Source organism: Echinops telfairi, unplaced genomic scaffold (genome assembly GCF_000313985.2).
Source record: "Echinops telfairi isolate 266 unplaced genomic scaffold, ASM31398v2 ScPeMD7_5;HRSCAF=22, whole genome shotgun sequence".
Classification (NCBI taxonomy): Eukaryota; Metazoa; Chordata; class Mammalia; order Afrosoricida; family Tenrecidae; genus Echinops; species Echinops telfairi.
Window position 1 is genome coordinate 22,479,535 of NW_022103901.1, and position 22,581 is coordinate 22,502,115.

At 45.0% G+C, this 22,581-nt stretch overlaps 1 protein-coding gene across 1 annotated transcript in view; it reads right to left on the reverse strand.

The window, feature by feature from the left end:
• Nucleotides 1-9,526: 9,526 nt before the first annotated feature.
• The window catches only part of OTOA (otoancorin), an 85,859-nt gene continuing 72,804 nt past the window's right edge, over nucleotides 9,527-22,581 (reverse strand). Inside the window, exons 24-28 of the mRNA XM_004706064.2 lie at nucleotides 18,848-18,990; nucleotides 18,501-18,637; nucleotides 17,901-17,998; nucleotides 10,342-10,531; nucleotides 9,527-9,777 (exon numbers count right to left, since the gene is read on the reverse strand). Coding sequence (XP_004706121.1) covers nucleotides 9,527-9,777; nucleotides 10,342-10,531; nucleotides 17,901-17,998; nucleotides 18,501-18,637; nucleotides 18,848-18,990 — 819 coding nt within the window. The remainder of the gene's footprint in view (nucleotides 9,778-10,341; nucleotides 10,532-17,900; nucleotides 17,999-18,500; nucleotides 18,638-18,847; nucleotides 18,991-22,581) is intronic.

Genomic DNA, 22,581 nt, shown 5'->3' on the forward strand with positions numbered 1-22,581 from the left:
GGATGCTTTCTTGATGTGCACTTAACCTTTATATAAAACTCTCTCTTATACATGAGTTTCTGTGGATTTGTTTCTCTAAAGTACCCAGACTAACAGTCCGTATACACTCTCTTCCCATTCTATGCTCCCCACATTTCTTTAATTTCTATAAACAGTCTTTGCCCATGTCTTCATGAAGCTAAATTTCATTCTTCAATACCATTGATTCCTGATTATAAGCAAAATGGTTGAATATTGATCAATTCTTTTTGATATAATAGCTCTGTGTATTCTCTCCATCACCTTTGTTGCTTTTATATTCAATATTTTGCCCGTAGACCCTTTCACTATTATAGCTCAAAGCTTGAATTTTTTTCAGTTCTTTCAGCTTGAAAAATGCTGAATGCCGAACATGTTTGTTTTCAAACTCCCGATCTTTGCACATCCATTATACTATTTTATGTTGTCTTTTCTATTCACCCTTTGAAATCTTCTCTTAAGCTCTTTTATTTCATAATTTCTTCCTTTTGCTTTAGCTAGTCTATACTCAGATGAAGCCCTGGTGTCTTAGTGGTTACCCCTTGGGCTGCTAATGGCAAGACCATCAGTTTGAAATTCCAGGCTGCTACCCAAGAAAAAGACGAGGCTTTCTACTCCTATAAGAGTTACAGATTCAGAAACCCCTGTGGGGCAGTTCTACCCTGTTCTTTAGGGTTCTAGAGTTGGAATCCAGTCGATGGCAGTGAGTCTGAGGTGCTTTGCTTTGTTTTGTTGAGACCTATTCCCATCTGAAGGCAGTGCCCCATCTCTCTAACCTTTCCCTGGAGAAGTCTGGGCTCGTCGATTGACACCACATCGAAATGGCAGTTTTGACATCCTTGCCCTTGACTCCAATGGGACTCCAATCCCTTTTCTTGGGAATACTCCTAGACTTTTGGAGAACAAAAAGCTATAGAAGGGGCTAGATCAGGGGCAGGGTGGATGGTGTAAGGTTCCCGATGAAATTCTTCTAGAACTGTCCTTGCAGTCCTCAAACAAAGGGAAGAAGTTTCTTGGAGAAACACTGCGGACCTTTTGATCAACCAAAGCCGTTTTCAATTTTCATAAAATGACTTCATAATAAGGCTCTGTGATCGTCTCGTGACCTTTGAGAACGTTTATCAAAATTACCCCTTTGGGAATCAAAAAAAAAAAAAATCACCAAAAAGAGTAGCCATAACTTGAATTTAACTGGTCCAGCAGATTCCATCAGAAATCACTATTTATACAGGAGTTTTAAAAGACATCCAATGAGAATAAGGTACGTGCATTACTGAGAGGATTTGCATTCCTCCACTGATCGCAGATACAGTTTAAAAACCTTTTGTTTGGAACTAACCCCTGCATGTATACAGTGAGTTGCAACACTTTTTTACTCACGCTTATATATTGGCGAGAAGTAGTAAAGATTTATTTAAAGACCCCTTGGGGTAGGGGCAAAAACTTTTAAGGGCAAAGAATGCCAAACAGTTAATATTGTCTAAATCAAGATGCCATATAACCCAGCAATTCCACTACTGTGTATAGATCCTACAGAAATAGAAGCCATGACACAAACAAGTCATGTTCGTCACCCAGGTTCATCAGAGCACCATTCAAATGGCTATGACTGCAGTACCACTTAATGGCTGGTTGGATAAGACAACTGTGGTGCATATACGTACAATGGACTAGAACATGTTCAGTGATAGATCTGCAAAATCTAGCTCATACCATGGATGGACCTAGTCAAACACAACAGGATAAGTAGTATATAAAACTGCTGCAGTAAAAAGTCAAGAAAGGGTTTACACACAGAAATAAACACTCTTTGAAGGTTACCCAGGGTTGGCAGAGAAGAGAGGACAAATCACTTAAGAGGGTAGGCACATATCAACTCGAGTGCAGGGAAAGGCAGGATACAGTTAGAGGGGGTCGGCACAAAAATGATCCAGACAAAGGAAGGCACTGGGAGGCCACATACATTTAAAGCAACAGAAGTAAAAACTATTACATATCAGTGACAGCATGTACGTTGCTGCAATAACAAAAATCTGCACGTGAACACACTCAAGATGAACAGGGTAGAGAGATGGGATTATACCCAAGAGCACACATCGTTCTGACAGAGGACATTTCTCCATATGTTTATATCAATAAATAAGAGTAGAGCATTCAGCGGACAGAGTTATGAAAACTTCTAAACCATAATCAAACACCTGGGGAGAAGGAATTCCTGGAGCTGGAGGTTCAGGACCATACTCTCACAGAACACCAAGGTCAATTGGCATAACATACCATCATCCATGAAGGCAATGTTTGACCTCTTGCTTGGTGAGGAGCTATTAGGACCTTCTAAGCTTGTGAGAAGCCATCTAAGATGCAACAATGGGTCTTTCCCCAAGCAGGGCAAAGAAAAATGAAGAAAATCAAAACCCACAGGAGCAAGTAGTCCAAGAGATTAGTGAGCCACACAATTATCAGTCTCTATGACCCTGAGACCAGAAGAACCTAGAGGGTCCCCAGCTATGACGGCTAACAGCTCTGAAAATGATCACGGTCAGAGGACCTGGGTAAAATGGTATCTGCAAAAAAGAAAAAGCAATATTGTTTTTTTTAAAAGCAGACTTATTGATCTGATAAAAATTGGTAAAAATCCTAAAATTATGGCCCTTAGCCAACCTTCAAACCTGTAACTGAGCTCAGCCCTGTAGTTCATTCAGCCAAAAAACAGCCTAAAAGGTCAACAATAATACCAGGGAGACACGCTCTACTGAAAACAATGAACAAGATGAGATCAAAAGACCTTTTGCCCAGGGACAAAGCTCAGGAGACAGGAATGAATAGAAAAGAAGGGGAAGGTGGCTATATTAGGCATAGGAAGGAAGTAGAAAGAAGATTGCTACATCATGGGAATTGCAATCAATGTCACAAAAGAAAATGTGTATGCATTCTTTAGTGAAAAATCAATTTGCTCTATAAACTCTCACCCAAATAACATTAAAAATTGGTGAGTGAATGTGTGTGTGTGGTTGTACAAGGAGACTTTTAAAGGTTCGTAGAATCATATCTTTTCATACCATTTTTCATGAACTTCTTGAAGCCCCCTCACATATGTGCATACGAGGGGATAGCCAAAAGAAAACAACTGTGCCAGACAGAGCGGAGCTTTTGTAGTACACATGTTTCCCACTAGGCAAGCATAGAGCAACTCTCTGAGTTAGTGCACCCAGTTGTGTCACCTGGGAAGATTCTCTCTGGTTGCAGTGAATTTTATCTTAAAAGCAGTTTTTCTCAAACTTTGTTTTGTGTGATGACCTATTTAGGAGAATAGTGTGTGGCTGTGAAATTTTTTTTCCTGCTCAGGAAAAATCTCGCAGAAACTTTTGTGATGTTGAACACAGCTTACAAGGACAGCACTATGGGAAAAACTCAAGTGTGTACATGGTTTTCTCATTTCAAAAAAGGTGAAATGTCTATTGATGACAAATCTCATTCTGGACATCCGTCAACTTCCCAATCGGATGAAAAGGTTGACTTCTAGTGCATTTGAAGTTTATTCCACCAGGTCAGACTGTTAATCAAGCTTTCTATTTAGAGCAGTGGTTCTCAATCTCCCTAATGCCGTAACCCTTTAATACAGTTCCTCGTGTTTGGTGACCCTCCAACCATAAAATTATTTTCATTGCTACTTCAAAACTGTAATTTTGCTACTGTTATGAATCTGGTGACTCCTGTGAAACCACAGGTTGAGAACCACTGATATAGAGGTTCTGCAAAGATTGCATAATACTGTGTGACAAAAAAGCCTGATTTGTGGCAGATGAAGAATTGGTTTTGCCACCACAACAATATACCTGCTCATGCAGCCATCTCGGTGTGCCAGTTTTGGGCAAAAAACAGCATGCCTCTCTTGCCCCACACACCTTACTCACCTGACCTCACTCCGTGTGGTTCTTTTTGTTTCCACAAATGCAGAGGGACATGAAAGGACAGCGATTTGATGACGTAGAAGAGATGAATAAAAAGTGCTGTCAGCCATCCAAACAGATGAGTTTGAAAACTGTTTCCAAGAATGGAATCACAGGTTTGACAAACGTATTAAGTGTAATGGAGAGGACTTGGAAGATGATAAGGTTTGTCTTGTAAGAAAATTTAAATACATAACTTTGGGGAAAAAAACTCCAAATTTTTTTAATACGCCCTCATACATTTGTTTAGTTACTATATATATGTTGCCGTTTGGTGCCATCAAGCCTGTTCTGACTCATTGCGACTCTCTGTACAATAGAACGAAACATACCTGGCCCTATGCCATCCTTACCACTGTTTTTGTTTGAGTCCATCGATGCAGCCACTGTGTCCATCCATCTCATAAAAGATCGTCTTCTTTTTCGCCTCCCCTCCTCCTTACCAAGCATGATGTCCTTTCCCAGGGACTGGTCTCTCCTGAAAATATGTCCAAAGTAAGTGAGACAAAGTCCCAACATCCTTGCCTCTAAGGAGCCGTCTGGCTGTACTTCCTCTGAGACAGATGGATTTGTTCTTTTGGCACGCCATGGTACTTTCAATATGCTTTGCCAGCACCATAGATCAAATGGCATGGATTCTTCTTTATTCAGTGTCCAACTTTCATGGCTCAGGTCAGGTGCACCGTAGTCCTCAAAGTAACATCCTTGCTTTGCAACATTTGAAAGAGGTCTTGTGCAGCAGATTTACCCAGTGTAACAACTTCTTTGGCTCTTTTGATGGCTGCTCCCATGAGCATTGGTTGTGGAGCCGAGCAAGATGAAATGCTTGACAATATCAATCTTTTCTCCATTTTTCACGATGTTACCTGTTGGTCCAGATGGGAGAGTTTGGGTTTCCTTGACATTGAGTTGCAACCCACACTGAAGGCTTGATCTCCATCAGCAAGGACTTCAGGTCCTCCTCACATTGAGCAAGCAAGGTGGTGCCACCTGTGTTCACAAGCCTTCCTCCAACCCTGATGCTGCCTTCTTCATATAATTCCGTTTCTTTATTTCCTCAGTATGCAGATTAACTAGGGATAGTGAGAGGATGCGACACTGGTGCACACCTTTCCTGATTGTAAACCATGCAGTGTGCCCTTGTTCTGTTGCACCGCTACCCCTTGATCCGCGTACAGTTTCTGCATGAGCACAAGGCGGCGTTCGAGGATTTTCATTTTTCTCAAAGCTGTCCATAGTTTGCCATGGCCCACACCATCAGATGCAAAGGCATTGTGATAGACACAGATATTTGGCTCTTTAGTCTGTTATCGCACTCTTCCATGAGAGTTTGTCCTCAGTAAAACCAGGTAAACACACACACACACACACACTCACAACACAGAACCCTTTCTTTGGCAGTGCCGCCCAGCCTCAGTCACTGTGACTGGAACCTGGGCACTAGTCCTAGAAGCATAACTTTATTCTAATCACCACTAGGGGAGGGGGGGGCAGAATATGAGGCTTCTTACTCCTATACAAAGCTACTCTCGGAAACTCACAGGGGCAGTTCTCCTCTGTCCTATAGGATCACTGAGTCAGAATCGACTCGGTGGCAGTGAATTTGACTTCGATTTTAATTACCACTGGATGGCAGACCAAACTTGCAGGAAGTCTTGCAGTCCCCATTAAGCCAAGGACTGCCGTGGACCTGACAGGGATCCGTTCTGTCGAAAGGATCTAGCTGGGGTGATGTAAGAAATATATATATTTAATAGGTAGACCCTGTCACCTGCAGGCAGGGCCCCTGATCCCTCGTCTGGCTGGGGGAAGTGGTTGAAGAGGAAGGCTGGGGACCAACAGCAACGCTGACATTGAGGTAAACAAAAGCCCCCTGCCAGCAGGGCCTACTGCCTTTCTGTGTGCAAAGGACCATGCCTTTCAACCAGAGACCTTAGGGGTCCTGCAGGGCATAAGCTCAATTTGTCTTCCTGCCGGAGGCAATCAGCAATTATCTGTGCCGTGAGGCAAGCCGGCTTTCCGTCCGAGGAGGAGGAGGAATTTATAGAATTGCTCTCTAAGCTAAGTTATTAGAGGAGGGAAAGGACGCCCACGCAGAAGGTAGCATCATGGAGCAATGGAGAAAACCAACGTCCAACACCTGGTCATTGAACAGGTTCTGACTCATGTCAACCCCACACGCTGGAGAGGAGGGTGGTCGTAGTTGCACTGTTTACAGAAACAGAAGGCCAGCCTTTCTTGTGAACGTCAGCCTTTCCTGCAAGGCCACGTAGGTTCAAACCATCACCCCCTACGTTAGTCCTCAAGGGCAAACCACCAGGGACCATGACATAAAAAAGACAAGATTTAAATCCTGACTATCTGTCAAGGCTGGACAAGTGTCTCTGGGGAGGGGACACTAGAAGTGATTGTGATGGAGTATATACAATGCTTTCAAACGGGACTTAACTGTGGATATGTACAATTTGTGCATATTATCTCAAGAAAACGACTAAAAACAAGAAACAAAAGTGGACTAATGGTCACCGTGGGTGAAAGAGGAAGAGTTTTGCTTAGGAGGCATTGTGCTTATGTTAATGGTGGTGGGATAATTTGGAATAGGATATCAATAATTGGGTGCAGAACACAAAGAGTATAATTAATGGCACTGAGTTATACATGTAGAAATTGTTGGAGAATCCTTTGTTGTGTGTATTTTTGCCAATTTTTAAAATTACACTAATAACAATGAGTACAAGGAAGAACAGATTCTAAAAATTGATTATAGCTATGATTGTACATCTCTTCTTGATATGGTTGAACTATTGAATTCTATGATATGTGGATGATATGTAGATGAAGTGCCAATAGAACTATTTTATTTTTTGTTAAAAGTGGACAATGAAAATTACAGCAACCCCTACTAACAGGGTTGTCTTGGTGCTGAAATGAGGTGATGAATAGAGTTCGATGCAAGCTAGCCCTTTATTATTATTACCATCCAAGATGGTGGAAGAGTCCAGGAATTACAGCAGGTCAGGAGGTTAGGAAAAATGCAAAAATGATCACCCCCCCCAAAAAAAATTTTAAGCTGTTTCTGGTTTTTCCCTCTAGTTAGCCTAGCTAAAGCTGGCATATAGTAGGATGCTGCGTGAGATGCCAGCCTGGCATCCGTGTAGCCCGTTCTCACCCAGCACCTCCTCCAAGCAGCTGACCCAGCCCAGCTTCACAGAGGATGTCGAAATAAATGGCATTCGCCGCCATTCCCCTCCAGAATGAAAGGAGCCCAATCTGACCCCGGATGGCACTTCCAGAGCCACCCCTTCCACACTTGGTCTCGGAACTTTTTCATCATAACCACATGTGACATTGGAAAACACGCCCATCTCTACACCACCTAGGATGTCGCTGTTTTGAGAGTCCATCCCCCAGCCCCCACCCCTGCTTCTTATGGACAGCACTGACCTTTGAAAATTCCAATAGGCTTTTCTCCTCACCACCAGATGAGACGTCAGCCGCGGATGTGTGGCTCGGGAAAGCGCGCTCAGGACATGCCCGTGGCCATGAAACGGCAGAGAGCACATCGGATGGACCCCTAAGGGCTGCCTTGCAGAGCCACTTGGGAGCATAGGACCCTGGGAGGTAGCAAGCACCACTGCTGCCCTCTGCTGAGCTCTGACCTCCTGAGCCCCGGGAGCCTTCCAGAGGTCACCTCACTCAGCACCCAAAAGTGGAGGGCCAGTGGGTTCAGAGTGGTTCTTGGGTGGCACCCTCAGATAGGAGATTCACTTACACAATGATTTTGTTGTTGTTTATGTTTCAAACACTCCCTGCCCTGAGTTCAGAGCAACTCATGGCAGGAAGAGCAAGAGCCACGACCTCCACCACCACCACCAACAACAACAAAGAGCATGTTGAAAGGTTAATGGATACTTTCACAGGAAATGCAAGGCACGTGTGTTTCGACATGGATTTCACGTTGAGCTCGTTGGTGCTTTCCTTCCCCAGCAATGCCACGCCCCCAGAAACAACACGACAGCAGCTGCTGTTGAGGGATTCATTTATTCCGCTCCACTACAAATCTGAGAAGACTCCATGGAGCCAGAAGCTCCAAGCAAGTGAGATCCAGGCCGAGTGAGACCCAGATCTGGCCCTGGCTGAAAAGGGGGTCTTTTCCTGCAATTCTGCTCTCAGAAGGAAAGTAGTAACTAGTGCTTTCGGTCCGAACCCTACTTGGCAGAAATTGACACCCTCTTTCTCTCCCCTTGGTGGCGCTGTTGGGAGAGCCCTGGACTGCTAAGGACAGTCCATGGTTCAAACACACCAACCGCTCCTTGGGAGGCAGCTGGGTCCGTCAGCTCCTGTCGAGATTTACCAAGACTCAGACACCCTACAGAGGATCATTTCAAGTCAGAATTAATTCCATGACAGGGGGTGTGCCTGCCCTCCACAGTTTCTGGTTCCAAGCAGCTACGGAAAACAGACTACAATGGAGCAAAGCGTAGCTCCCTGCTCAGGAGATAGGCTAGCTTCAGAATTTGCCAGAACATTTTTCGGTTTTGAGGTGTTTTCTTGCAGGGCGGGGGGGAATTATAATTCTTCCTTGGGGTCCCTTTTAAATATAAAGACCCCAGGGTCCCCTTGCAGTAGTTACGTTCTGGACCCAGGCAAGGCTCTCCCCCAATCTGACGAGTCTTCTGTCTCAACATGCCTGCCCACCACCACGCCCAGGTCACCAGAGGGCAGCACCCTCACACACTCTCCACAGAGCCAGCAGCAGGCAGCCGAGCCCAAAGCCCAGGCAGCAAGGAGCTCCTGAAACAAAACACAAGGCCAGAGAGCCTGTGAGCAAGATCCCTGCCGCACTGAGGGGTCCATCCGCCCCACCGAGGGGTCCATCCGCCCCACCCCAGGGTGGCACTCCGTCTGGACTGAACCTTGGGTTCTTTGTTTCTTAAATGAGAATAGTGACCCCAATCAGGGGGTTGTAGAAATGAAATCAGAGAGTATAGTACTAGGGGGTACCTTGATCCTAAGTCCCTTGGGGAGTTTGTCCAAAATGCAAATTCCAGAGCCTTCTCGGGAGATGCTGATTCAGAAAGCCTACCCTGGGCCCTCTCCCACCCTGGAAGTAGACTGGCAAATAGCACCCTGACCCTTCGGGTAATTCTGATAACTAAGCAAGTTTAGGAAGCAGGAGATGAGCGGGCAAATCCACTGAGGTCTTCGAGGTCCATGGAAGGAGGGGGCACCCAAGATGTTGATACAGTGGGGGATGGAGTTAGCCTGCTGTTCACCAAGGCTGGGATGGCGAGCTGGTTAATATCTAGTCCGTTTAAGTCTTAGTTGGCAGAAAATCCAAAATGGACCACCCTTCTCCCTTTGCAGCGAAATTCCCTTTAAACTTAAGAATGTTCAAACTCAGCAAGTTTGGACAAAGAACCTTTGAGGGCAAGCAAGACCACTGAGAGAAGCAATGGAGCCTGAGACACGGAGGGAGGGACAGTATGGCTCCTGTGGCCTCCTCTGTCCCTTCGCTGAAGCCCCCTGCTCCTTTTAACAAGCCTGTGGACAGTCCCTCAACTGGCCAGCGAGTTGAGGGCGATATAACTTGCTGGCCTCTCCCTGAGTTTTTGAAGCAGTTTGGGGAGGTTTCTGTCAAGCACTCGCCGCCGCCGACATGAACTTAAACTTCGGTGACTCAGCCTAGTCTCTGTAACGCCTAAAAGAGCGGCAGGCCTCCTGGACTTGCGCCGGCTGGTGACCTTATCACTTTCTTCCACCGCTGCTCCCGGGGAAAACTGAGCCTCGGTGAAAGATTTGGCAGTATCTGTCCAAATCCCCAAGCACGGGTCTCAGCGATGCAAGGTCATCCCCTGCCTCAGGGTTTGTGCCTAGTTCCAAAGCCCTGCTTAAAGACAGTGACGAGGTGGTCATCAAGCCACGTACAGAACCGGTTCCCGAGTGTACGCGGCGAGGTGCAGACCAAGGTGTGCAACCCGCCCTTGCGAGAGCCACGAGATGGTCTCTTGGGTTCGCTTTTGCACGCAGGGAGGACGTGTGGAATTCACACGAAGCTTGGAGTGCTGGCCGCAGAAGCACTTCCAGGATTGAGTGTCCAGAGATGCTGATCCCAAGGGTCTTGGGGGAGGAGGGTGGGGCGGAGGAGTCCAGAGAATGGGCAGCTTTTAAAAGCACACCCCTCTCCCCGCAGGGGGCTTTAAGGGGCCACCAGGGTTGAAGATCATTTGTGTAAATGAGACAGGGTTGCTCTCCGGGAAATCTCCCCAGTTCAAAGATCTCGCCCTGAGTCCTGGTCATCTTCCTGCCCCAGCGCTGCTGAGTTAGGGAAGAGGGTCGGGGTGAAAACAGGACCGGGGGTGGCTGGGCTCACCTGGGGGCGAACCGGAGGTGCGGGTGGGGCTGGCGCTCAGAGGTGGATCGAGCCAGGAGTGGGCCTGAGCGCCATCTCGTGCCCGCTGGAGGCTCTGCAGCTGCTGCCCGCTGAGCCGCTGTCGCTGGGCGTTGGTCACCGCCGCCGCATTCTCGGGGCCCAAAGAAGCCATCTGCTCTGGGGACAGCTCCTGCAGGAGGGTGAGAGGGCAGTGCCCAGAGAGGGAGGGACCCCGGGCACGCAGGGGTTCCAAAACCTCGGCCCCCCTCCTGTGGCCTGCCCAGCGTGACCACATCACCAAGCATTTGTTCTCCTCTGGTATTTTTCCTTAAAAATCGGTCCAAACTTCTTTTAAAATAGAACTGTGTACACAGAAATTCCGAAAAATGGAGAATCAGCACGACCAGCTATGAGGAGTCATAAAAAGTAATCATAAGGAAGCCAAAGAAATAAAGCAACCCCGTGGAAGGCGTATGAACACTGGTGGCGTCAGGTTTACGCGTTGGGCTACTAACTTCAAGGTCAGCAGTTTGAAACCCAGACGAAGACCGGACTTTCTACTCCCTTAGAGTTACAGCATCAGAACCCCACAGAGGCAGTTCTCCCTTGACCTATAGGGTCGCTGAGTCGGCACCGACTCATGGGCAGTGAGTTGTTTGGGATTGGGTTTTATGGAAAGATTCAAGGTGGTGGCCTAGCCAGACACACCACCCTTACCCCTCCCTATGTAGTGGGGTACACTCTGGGAGTGCGGGTCACTGGATCACTGAGGCCGTGTTTGTTTGACGCCCTGCATGTGCACCAGTGCTGTGACACTTCCGTTTAAATTTTGTTTTTCCTTTCTCTCTCCATCCCTTCCCTCGTCCTGCCCTCTCCCTTTCTCTCTCTGTCTTCTTACATCCTTCCTCTTGCGCCTCTATTTTTCTTTCTTCCTCTCCCTGTGCCCTGTGTCTATTTTTACACAGCAGTTGAAAGACAATGACCCTACCACACCTGCCACTGTACCTGCTAGGCAAGTGCCATCGCTCACGCTAGCACTACTAGAGCAATGAGAGATGGCAGCCGACGCCTGTCCAAACTGTCCTCACCTGCTCTCCACAATCAGTGATCAAAGACCCATGCCCGCTCTCCCACCCATTACCAAATCCACCTGGAGATAGGTGGTGAGTATCTGATCCTGCCAAACAAGTAAAGAGGTTAAGGCACCTGCCCATTGTTCAGATAGATTTTTTTAAATCAGTGTGAAGCAACTCACATACAATCAACAGATTAATACAATAATACCATAATATCTGAGATTCAGCAGACACTTCAACAACAACAAAAGAAATCATGGACAAAATGACTCGAACAAGAGGTCAAACTGAGGGCCAGGAAATCTTCCCAAAGAAGAAGTAGTATTGGAAGTACTCAATAAGGAATTCAAAATATTTATATTTAAGTACTTACAAAGGATTGATAGGTGGATCAAAGAAAACAGAAAGCTATCGAAGAACTTAGGAAAATAATGCAAGAACAGATTGGCAAAATAAGTAGAAGATTAGATACTAATCAAAAATATCAAATTCAGAAGATTAATATGAAAATTCCAAAATCAATAATACATTGGAAGGGCAGAGTAGAATTAAACCAATGAAAGAGAAAAAATCATAATACAAAACATAAACCTCTTAATCCTAATTGTTAAAGGAACAACCGGGGAAAAAACTTTTTTTCCCCCAAAAAATCTAAGAATTATGCAGGACATCATTAAGAGGAATAACACACATGATTGGAATTCCAGAACAGGTAGAGCCAAAAATTGTTGAAAAAAGTTCCCCTACTATCATGAAAGATGAGAAAATATGCATGTAAGCAGCTCAACAAACCCCAAATAAAATCACCAATATATATCACAAAACTTTCTAAAACCAGAAACAAAGAAAGAATCCTGAAATCAGTTTGAGAAAAATGAAAAATTCCCTTTACAAGAGACCCAATAAGATAAAGCCCAGAAACTATACAGACAAGAAGGCCATGGAAGGATATATGTAAATCTTTGAAAGAAAAAGTATTGCCAACAAGAACTATATCAGTGGCAAAACTGTCCTTCAAATACAACGGTGACATTAGAACAGTCCCAGAAAAGCAGAAATGATGTGAGTGTGTAAAACCCAGAGCAGTCTTAAAACAAATGCTAAAAAAGAGTCATTTGAACTAAGAACAATCAGTTATGAGAACATCACTCTAAAACCAACCAAGACATAGAAATGACAAAAATGAAGTCAACCTATATTAACTAGGGAGCCAGAGGCATCCATTTTTTTAAAATAATGACAACTACAAAGCAAAAAGAGGAAACAATGAGGGTGTCATTACAGAGCTTCCAAATGGAGAGGAAATCATAAAGCTTCTCATAAAAAAAATTTTTTTAAGACTTTGCCACAAAAGTAAAAATGGGAATTTATAGACTGGGAAAAAATTTTGGCAACAACATGTAAGACAAGGGATTGTCTAAAATTTGTAGAAAACTTCAACACCTCAACCACAAAAAGACACAGAATCCACTTTTTTAAATGGACAGAGGACTTGAATAGAGGAGATGCTGGTGCCCCAACCTTGCAGTTCCCTGACAAAGCCACCAGGTGCAACCACCAATCTCTTCCCAAGTGGAGCAAATCAGAAGGAAGACAATCAAAGGCTCAAGGAAGCAGTTTGCCCAAAGAACAAATGGACCATGTGAAGCCCAGTCTCCACTATTCTGAAACTAGAAGAACAAAATGCTGACCGCAATCAAAGGGATCACAGTAAGAGAGCCTGGATACAGTGGGAGATGAATGGAGATCAAACTCATAAAAAAGACCAGGCTTGTTAGCGGGTCTGATAGAGACTGGTAGAACCCTCAAGACAATGACCCTTAGACACCCTTCGGACTTGAAACTGAACTCATCCCCATGACTCACTTTCAACCAACTGCCAGACAAGCCCAAGGTCAATAGTAATACCAATGAAGTCAGCACCCCTGACAACAATCACCATACAAGATCAAAAGGGCACCATTTTCCCAAGACCAAAGCTTGGAAGGCAAGAAGGAATGGGAAAGAAGGACAGATGGAAAGGGGACAAACCGAGGGGAAAGTGGGAAGAGTGTTGTTACACTGTGGGCTTGCAATTAATGTCACAAAATGTGTACGAACTGTTGAGTAGAAAGATTCTGTTTGGGGTAGAAAGTCTGCTCCCGGAAAGCTCTTGCAAACCCTATGTAGGGTCATTATGATTTAGGATCAACTTGATGGCAGTGAGTTTGTTTGTTTGTCTGTTTGTTTGTTTGTTTGTAATGGCTAATGACTGCGAGGATTTCTTCATAGGTTGTTATCTGCCTGGGTGTCTTCATTGTTGAAGTGTCTGTGTCCTCTGTAAACTTTCACCCAAATCACAACAATACAAAATAGCACCGTTAAATCCTAGTTAGATTGTTGGCCAACAATAATATGAACTTGAAGCCAATACCCTCTTTAATTAAAAAAAGAAGTATGAATATATACAAACCGCAATAGGGATGTTAACAATAGTTAGTCCCAAAATATGACTTGGTCCTGAGATCATCAGAAATATTAAAGAAGAGTTAAAGGGGGTGCCATCATTTGCTCTCTGTGTGTGATTTAATATTGTTGAATTCAATTCATGGTATCCCTTCAGTAATTCAAAACCCAAACTGAGGAAACTGATGCTGATGGAGAAGCACAATCTTAAAACCAAAGACCTGAAACCAAAAACCAAAAATCGAGCTGTACCACGTACTAGATGTGTGACTTTGGGTCAGGACACAGCCTCTGTGGGCTTGTAGACTAAATGTAGGATGGCACAGTCTTCTATGCCTAGTCTGAATCTTCGGTAAGACTGCCTGAACATCATACTCATAAGACCTGCTAAAACTCAGTGGAGGAAAAGTACAGTGATCCATTGGTGATGTCTGTCATGGGCATGGGGAGTAGGGACTCTGTGATACACACTGTGTCTTTGAGAACACAGAATGAAGGGTTTTCTAAAGGCATTTCCCACTCAAATAACTCAGTGAGTAGCTTCAATGGAACCAGAATGAGCTAGCAGGATTATGTTTTTATGGAGGGGGGTCTATAAAACCTTCCAGCGTATTTTCTAGGGCCCCAGAGATTTGGGGGGAAAGGGTTATATTCCCACTCCCTTTCCTTCACTTACATTCAGCTTCTTTGCTCTTATTAGGTAGATACAGTACTTACTTGGGACCATGTCATTCCCCTGCTTAGAGGCTTTCCCTATCTGCCTCCCAGAATATAGCTCAAATTCCCAAAACACCATAACCTATCTTTCAAGGTTAAGTTATCCTTCGAGGTTAGGTTAGCTCTAGTGAGGCACACACCATTAAATATTTGAAATTGAAAGGACATTTACCCAAGGAAAAAGTTCTAGAGGGTTAGGAAAGGGTATATATAGTTCAAGAGGGTATATATATATATATATATGAGAAACATATATATATGTTTCAGTTCATACATGCACAGATTTATCCCAAACAAAAGGTGTTTAAACATGTCTCTGCAATTGATGGGTGGCTGCAAAAAAGTGAGGCACACACCATTAAATATTTGAAATTGAAAGGACATTTACCCAAGGGAAAAGTTCTAGAGGGTTAGGAAAGGGTATATATAGTTCAAGAGGGTATATGTATATAAGAGAAACATATATATATATATGTTTCAGTTCATACATGCACAGATTTATCCCAAACAAAAGGTGTTTAAACATGTCTCTGCAATTGATGGGTGGCTGCAAAAAAGTTCTTTCAGTAATATATTTGTCTTAGTCTCATCAGGGTGCCTTCAAAAAAAAAAACAGGTCAAATCAAAACCGTAGCTTCCAAAGGAGCTAGGCTAGTTAAATTCAAGCCAGGGAGGCCAGCTTAAAAGGCAATAGAGACTGCTTTGGGGAATTACAGAGAAGTTATCTTGATAGATTTTCTCAAAGGACAATCACAGGGGCTTATTAGGTAGAAGTTTTTAGAAAATTGAAAACTGCATTGGTGAGAAAAAGGCCAGAAAAGGACATTTTTTCCCCTCCTGACAATGCACCTGCTCATTCTCTCACAATTAACCAAGACTGTCCTATGAAAATACCATTGGGAAATGTTACCCCATCCACTCACTCTCTAACCCTGATGTTGCCCCTGTTTGTCGTTGCCAACCACTCAAAGAATATTTAAAGGGAACCTGATCTGAGTCCCACAAGGATGCTCAAACTGCTCTTTTGACGTGGTATCAATTTGAAATGCAGATTTTCTTCCAGAAAGGGTTAGAGAGACAGCAACATTGCCTTCAAGAGTGTATAGACTGGGCTGAAGATATGTCAGGAACCAAGAGCTTCACATTTTCATATTTTAGTTTAATAAAGGGTTCCGTGACTTTGGTGCAGTGGCTATGCATTGGGCTGTGATCCATGTAATCGGCAGTTCAAAACTGCCAGCTGCTCCGAGGAAGAGAGACCGGGCTTTCTACTGCCATGAAACAGTTTTAGTCTCAGAAACCCACAGGGGATCCCTGGGTAGGTTTTTTCCCCGTGATTTTGTATGGGTTACCCCCACCCCCCACCTCATACATCTTAGATCAACTCAACCCACTTCACTCCTTTGTGTCACCTTCCAAGGCCACCCCAGCACCTAGCCCGGAGTAGGCACACTGTGGTGATCAATAGAAACTTCTAGAATGGAAAGGAAAGAAGTAGGCTACTCTACAAAAGAGACCAAGAGGAAGTGCTTTGCAAAGTGGCAACATCCGGAATCATGCCCATCCCAGGCAGATGCATAGGTTCCCCAAAGAAAAAGAAGTAGGCCCTGGGGGAGGCATTGTGTCAAATCCATCTCATAGCATCCTTCTCCGGGACACTGTTCCCAAGGCTGTACCCTTTACCAGAACTTATCACCGCTCTTTGTTCCCGTGGAGCTTCTGGTGGGTATGAACCGCAGATTTGGGGGGTAGCAGCCAACCGCTTAACCACTGCACCACCAGGACTCCTTTGAATGGCCTTGAGGATTATTGATTATATATTGGGCTGCTAGCCACAAGGTCAGCAGTTCCAACCCATCAGTTGCTCTGCCAAGGAAAAATGAGGTTTTCTGCTCCTGTAAATATTCACAACCCCAGGAGCGCTCCCAAAGGGACAGTTTTACTGTGTCTGATGGGGTCCCCCTAAACTAGAATAAACTCAATGGCAGTGAGATGATTGATGATGATGATGATGATGATTGTCCCAGGTGTTGAAGTAGTTCTAGGTCAGCGATGTCTTGACATGAACCAGTGAGGTCACATCATATGAGTTTGCTGCCTTGTCTTGCTGAGGCAGGCAGAGGGTGTGTCCGAGTTGCCCAGTCACCAGGAGATCAGGGTCACTCCCTTTTCTTTGGAGCAGACCTTCAGGAGGACCTCTCACTAGCTACGCTGCTTCCCAAACCTTTTTTGATCCAATTCTACCTTCTCACCTGTTGCCATAGTAGCTTATCGCACATCCTAATGGGGCTTGGGATGATGGTGCTGGCTAAGAAGATTGAAAGGGCCATGGACACTAAAAGGACAAGCCAATCTGTCTTGGAAGAAGTGTACGGCCAGAGTGCTCCTTAGAGGCCAGGGTGGCAAGACTTCATCTCATGTACTTTGGACATGTGGTCAGGCAAGACCAGTCCATCCTGCTTGGTAAAGTAGAGAGGCAGTGAAAGAGAGGATTCCATCCTCTGTGAGATGGATGGACGCAGTGGCTGCAACAATGGGATCAAACACGGGAGCCATTGGGAGGATGGCGAAGGACCGGGCAGTGTTTTGTTCTGTTGAGCATAGGGTCACGCTGTGGGTTGGAACTGACTCTCTGGTCTGACAATAACAAGGTGGTTTTCTTATCTTTTTTCTTTAAACCAGCTAAAACACTTTAAATTATTTCAAAAGGAAACATTATACAAGTCCACAATCTGTCGCTGACAATTTTGAAATCCCAAAAGTCTACCAATTGAAAGCTCTCCCAAAGTTTAAGACAAACTTATTTGTCATGAAAACCTGACCTGAATTGATGTGAGGCTATTTATAGTCTCTATTTATTCCAATTAGTGTGACTTGTCAGAGATTAATCTGCCGAAATATTAATGTGTTTGCTTACAAGGTGCTTCCCCAGCCGGGAGTGTTAAGTTACAGGCAATCTTTACAAGAGTGATCTTTCTAAAATGTGAAAAATTCCAAATCCTGAGACATATGTGCTAAGAATTTTCAACCTGTCACACCACACAGCCATAAATAGGAAAGGAGTATCACTTGCTATAAATAGAAAGTGACCATCAAAAGAAGCACAATTAACATTTTAAGAAAAAAAATATAGCAGCCATCAACCACCTCACATGATGTTGTGACCTGCCCATTCTTGGCATCCAGGTGTGCTCTGGCCCTGTCAGCAGAAGCCAAGCCCTATTTGCAAGTTCCTGGAATCAGAGGCCTGTTGTCGGCTTCCCCCGTGTGATTTTAAATGGGGTCAAGCTCTCTCGTCTCCTTGAAGAATCGAGCACCTACTTTGAATATCTCATCAGGAAGGCATTTTATTGCTGATGGCTGGAAATAGGGCATCAAGTCTTTGTGGAGCATTCGGAGTTCTTCCTTCGTTAATCCAGCTGGGAAGAAAAAAGAATCACAAGGGTTTAGTTCAAGCCATCAGAACTTCTCTTGTTTTACTAATGATGCTGCTGCATAATCCAGACCTGCGAGGTCCAGGCAAGGATCTTCCTTACAAAAGACCCTGAAAGTCACACTGGGAAAGTAAGCTCCTTAATCAACACAGGAAAACAGAATGGGTCACGCTAGCCCTGATCGGCCTCCTACATCTAACGGGATGCCCAAAAGGCACTTCACTTCATACAACTTCAGATTGTGGATTAACTTTACGGAGGGCCAATTGAATCACATCCGAAGCCAATCTTTATCTAACTTTAGTGAATAAAGAACCATGGGGGTGGGGAGGAGTGGTACCTACAGATCCCACCCTTAATAACTGCAAGCCACGAAAGCTAGGTTACGCTGTCGCACGGCAGATGCTCACGTATGTGGCCTTGGATTCTTTTACTTTCTGCCGGAAGATTTAAGGCTGGCAAGGGAGTGAAGCATGGGGACTCCTACCTGCAATGGTCCCGAGCTCCTGCAAGATGGAGCCGGTCCACTCTGTGGGAAGCCCAAACACGACTTCTGCCTTCCTCTTAAACTCTGCCAAAACCTGAGTGCTGCAGGACAGGGTCCCAATCCTGGCCACCACCGCTCTGGTGAAGAAGAAGGAATGGAGGGTGAACCTGGGCAACTCTCCAACCAAAGTGAGATGTGCAGAAGGGGACTCAGCCCGGAGTTCGAATCCAGCGAATCCGCTCCCCAGCACAGCCCAGAAAGGTGGCAAGCCATCGGTGAGGAGCATCTTGCTGAAAGCGTGCATGACCCATCCGACCGCACCGTACGCTCACATGTGCTGTGGCTACCTGAATGCTGAGATCTCGATAAGAGGGATGTCAGCGATGTTCATCGCGCACAGGATTGCGCCGAGTCCTACTAAGTGAAAGCTCTTCAGATCCTGGATCGCGTACCCAGCATCCTCCAGGAACCCTTGCAGGATGGAGTTAGCCTATAAAGAGGAGGAAGGATAGAAGATGAACTAGCCTGAGATGACCGAGAGTCCAAATCCTGAGAGGATTATAGTCTTCCCGGACTGGTCTCCCAACATCTCCTCTGTAGATGGACCCCCTCCCCACACTAAGGAGGCTACCTATGGCGTTGAAGTGTATGCCCATAAGGTGCTGCTTCGTCCAAGTATGTTCCCTGCTCTGGGGAGGTACCTTGAGGCAGCGAAGCTCGTATAGCCTTAAACAATAATAAAGTTTAACTTGCATCCTGTGTCAGCTTCTGCTGAATTTGTTCTTTCCGTCATTCGGATGCCCTTCACAGAGCCTAGGCCTTCCAGTTCTGCATCAGGATGCAAACACTTCCAGCATCTTCTCTACAGCTTTCCAGGAAACCTGCTAACTGCTGACCTTCATGCCTTGGTTCCACCACCTGAAATGCCTTTTCGGCATTCCCAAGTTAAAATTCAACCACCTTTTTTTTTTTCCCTAAGGGAGTCTGGGAGCTCAATTCAAAAGTCACCTTCTTCATGAGATCTTCTCTGACCATCTTGGCTGAAATTAGTTTTTCTTCCTCAAATGTCTCACAAAGAAGCCCTGGTGGTACATCAGGTTAGTCATTGGACTAAGAGCTACAAATCAGTGGTTCAAACGCACCAGCCACTCCCAGGGAGAAAGACGAGGCTGTCTACTCCCATAAAGATGGACAGTCTTGGAAAGCCTGAGGAGCAGTTATCCTCTGTCCTAAAGGGTCACGCTGAGTCAGAATCAACTCCGTGGCTATAGATTTGGTTTGGGTTTTGGAATACCCCACAGAAATGTGTTTTCCCCTTTGGTTACAGAGAGTACTACCTCACATAGTTCTGTATTAACAACCAGATCGGGACCTCTCGATTGAGCTTTGCTTAAGAGGTCTGATGAGTGGAACCCCTGAAATCCTAGCATGCAGCCCTTCCTTGTCCATGACTTTCCATGCAGAGCTGCCTCTCCAATGTTCTTATTTCATCGGGGTCAGTTGGTGCTGACTGCGTCCTGACATCCAGGGCCTCCGTACTGGCCACCAAGTCATCATTTAGCCCACCTGCGGCAATGCGTTCTGAATTGGGTGAGTGATCCAGTAAGAGCGAATCGGGACTTTGGCTGGAACATTAGGAGAGAAGATATTTCTTGACAGACACCCGGATCTTCTAGATGCCACCAAGTAGGGAATGCCTGCCTCTGAGGGACATGAAACCCACTGCCATCTATCTCATCAGCCTAACTCGGTCATGGAAGTGACCCTCTCTAGGGTCCTGAGACTGTAAAACTTCCTGGGAACAGCCAGCTCGTCTTTCTTTCCACAGAGAGGCTGGTGGGTTTGAACCACTGGCCTTGCAGTTAGTATCCCAGTGCTACAACCCCACCAGAGCCCTTTCTGAGTGAAACCAACATGGAAGAAAGCAGGATTAAAACAATGTAAAAACCTCGCTTCTCAGCCTTGGGGTTAAGATCCAGTATAAATTATAGTTCAAAACTAATGCCTGACAACACTATTGAAGCTCTTCGATTTGGCCATTCCTGAACGCTACCTTAACCTTTTTATTTATGATAGTCAAGGGGTTTCCCATGAGTTGGCGTTTCTGACGTTTTTGACTACATTATCCCTCAGATAGTTAAGATTCGTCTGGTCAGATGACGCAAACAAGTAAGTATGCAGAAACCAGTGGGCTGTGCTTAGGACTGCTAACCACAGGCCAGCAGTTCAAACGGACCAGCTGCTCTTCAGAGGAAAAATGACACTTTCTGTTCCTGTAAAGATTTACAGTCTGAGAAACCCCCAGGGGCAGATCTGCTCTGTCCACGGGTCACTGGGAGTCAGAACTGACTTGATGGCAGTGAATGTAATGTGCCTTGGTGATTACCAGGGACAAAGACGGAGGGGAGTCACTCCAGATAAGACACACCTGTTATCTTCTTGTGATGGGAAAGGTAACATCAAACGAGGGCGAAGTGTACACAGTGTGCAACACCCCCTGATGGTTGCCTTGAATACTCTTCAAACCTCGACCCAAAACTAACCCCTGAGATCACTTCAATCCGTAAGTGTGGTGCTACTGAACCCCTTTATAGTCGTGGGGGATTTACAAACTTTGAGAGTATCTTACTGAAGATGCTGGACAATCTGATTTATAGAAACATTTCATTATGTTTAATAGAGAATCCAGGAAAAAAATGAACACAATAGCCTTAACAATGAGCTCAAACAGCTTCAGAATGATGGCGATGGCACAGGTGTCTGCAACATTTCATGCTGTTGTACCTAAGGTCACCACAAGGCGGAGTCAACTCAACGGCCAGTTCTGGAACAATACGGTGAAGTCTGATTGCTCAGCAGTCACAGGGGCAGGTGCGGAAGATTACAGGAGGCCAAAGCTCCCAAGGCAAAGATGGGGAGGAGAAGACGCCCAGGGACAAGTATCTCCTCAGTAGAGTGAAGATCACAGGGGTACAGTGACTCTTCCATCTCTCTCTCATCTTCGTCCATCGCGATCACATAATGTGAATCACTCCAGAGTTGAGAGAAGGTAAAATTTGGAAAGGCACCACCTTTCAGTAGGATCCCATTTTTCCTGTGTTTCATGTTTCAGGTCTGTTGAAATGCTGCCTCATCAGAGAAGACAGCCCAGACTGCCCCACCTCATAGATGTCTCCCTCTCACCTCTCTCCATGAGCATGTCCATTTGCCATGTATTATTTACGACAATGTTTTTGATTAATTTGCACTTTTAACTTTGATCGCTGATTTTTTTTGTTTGTTTGTTTCCCCAAGTAAACGCCTCAAAATGAAAGACCATATTCAGCCAGTTAATTGTTGCTTCCTCAGGAGCCAGCAGAATTCCTGGCATAAAGCAGTTAGTTGTCCCCTAAGGACCTTTTGAAAATGAATAAATGAACTATCGAAGTCACAAGTAACAAATACTCCTGTGAAATAGCATCATATCCCTACCTTCATGTGACAAATTGACTTCAGGAAAATTTCCTATGTTCCTGTAAACCAGATTGACCAATGTCTTCAAAGATTATAAAACTCACCCCCTGTCGGAAGTTTCAATAGCACTACACTTTTGAAAATAAAACTCTCTATTGTGAACTAGGTGGGGGTTCACATATCAGATCATCCTTTTTGTATTTTACAACTTGAACAACTTATCAGCCCTTCCCATAAATTGTCCTGTCCCACCTTTCCCATCTCCCGTTTGTCCAATATTATCTTCCCCTCCACTAAGTGAACACTTGTCTGCCTATGCCCTCTCCCTCTTCTCTCCTCCCACCTCTGGTAACCACCATCAATTTCTTTAGTATGATAACTTTTAATTTTTCATAACAGTGGTATCATACAATATTTGACAAACTTCACTCAGCGTCATGGCCTCCAAATCCAACCCTGGCATGAGCCGTTTCACATTCTCATCACTGTATCTGTACCACGGTGTGTATCTTCCAAGCTCTTTTACCCATTCTTCCACTCATAGGCATTGTGGTTGCTTCCGAATACTTGCTATTGGGAACAGTGCTGTGATAATATAGCTGTGCATGTATCTGTTCACTCTCTGTTC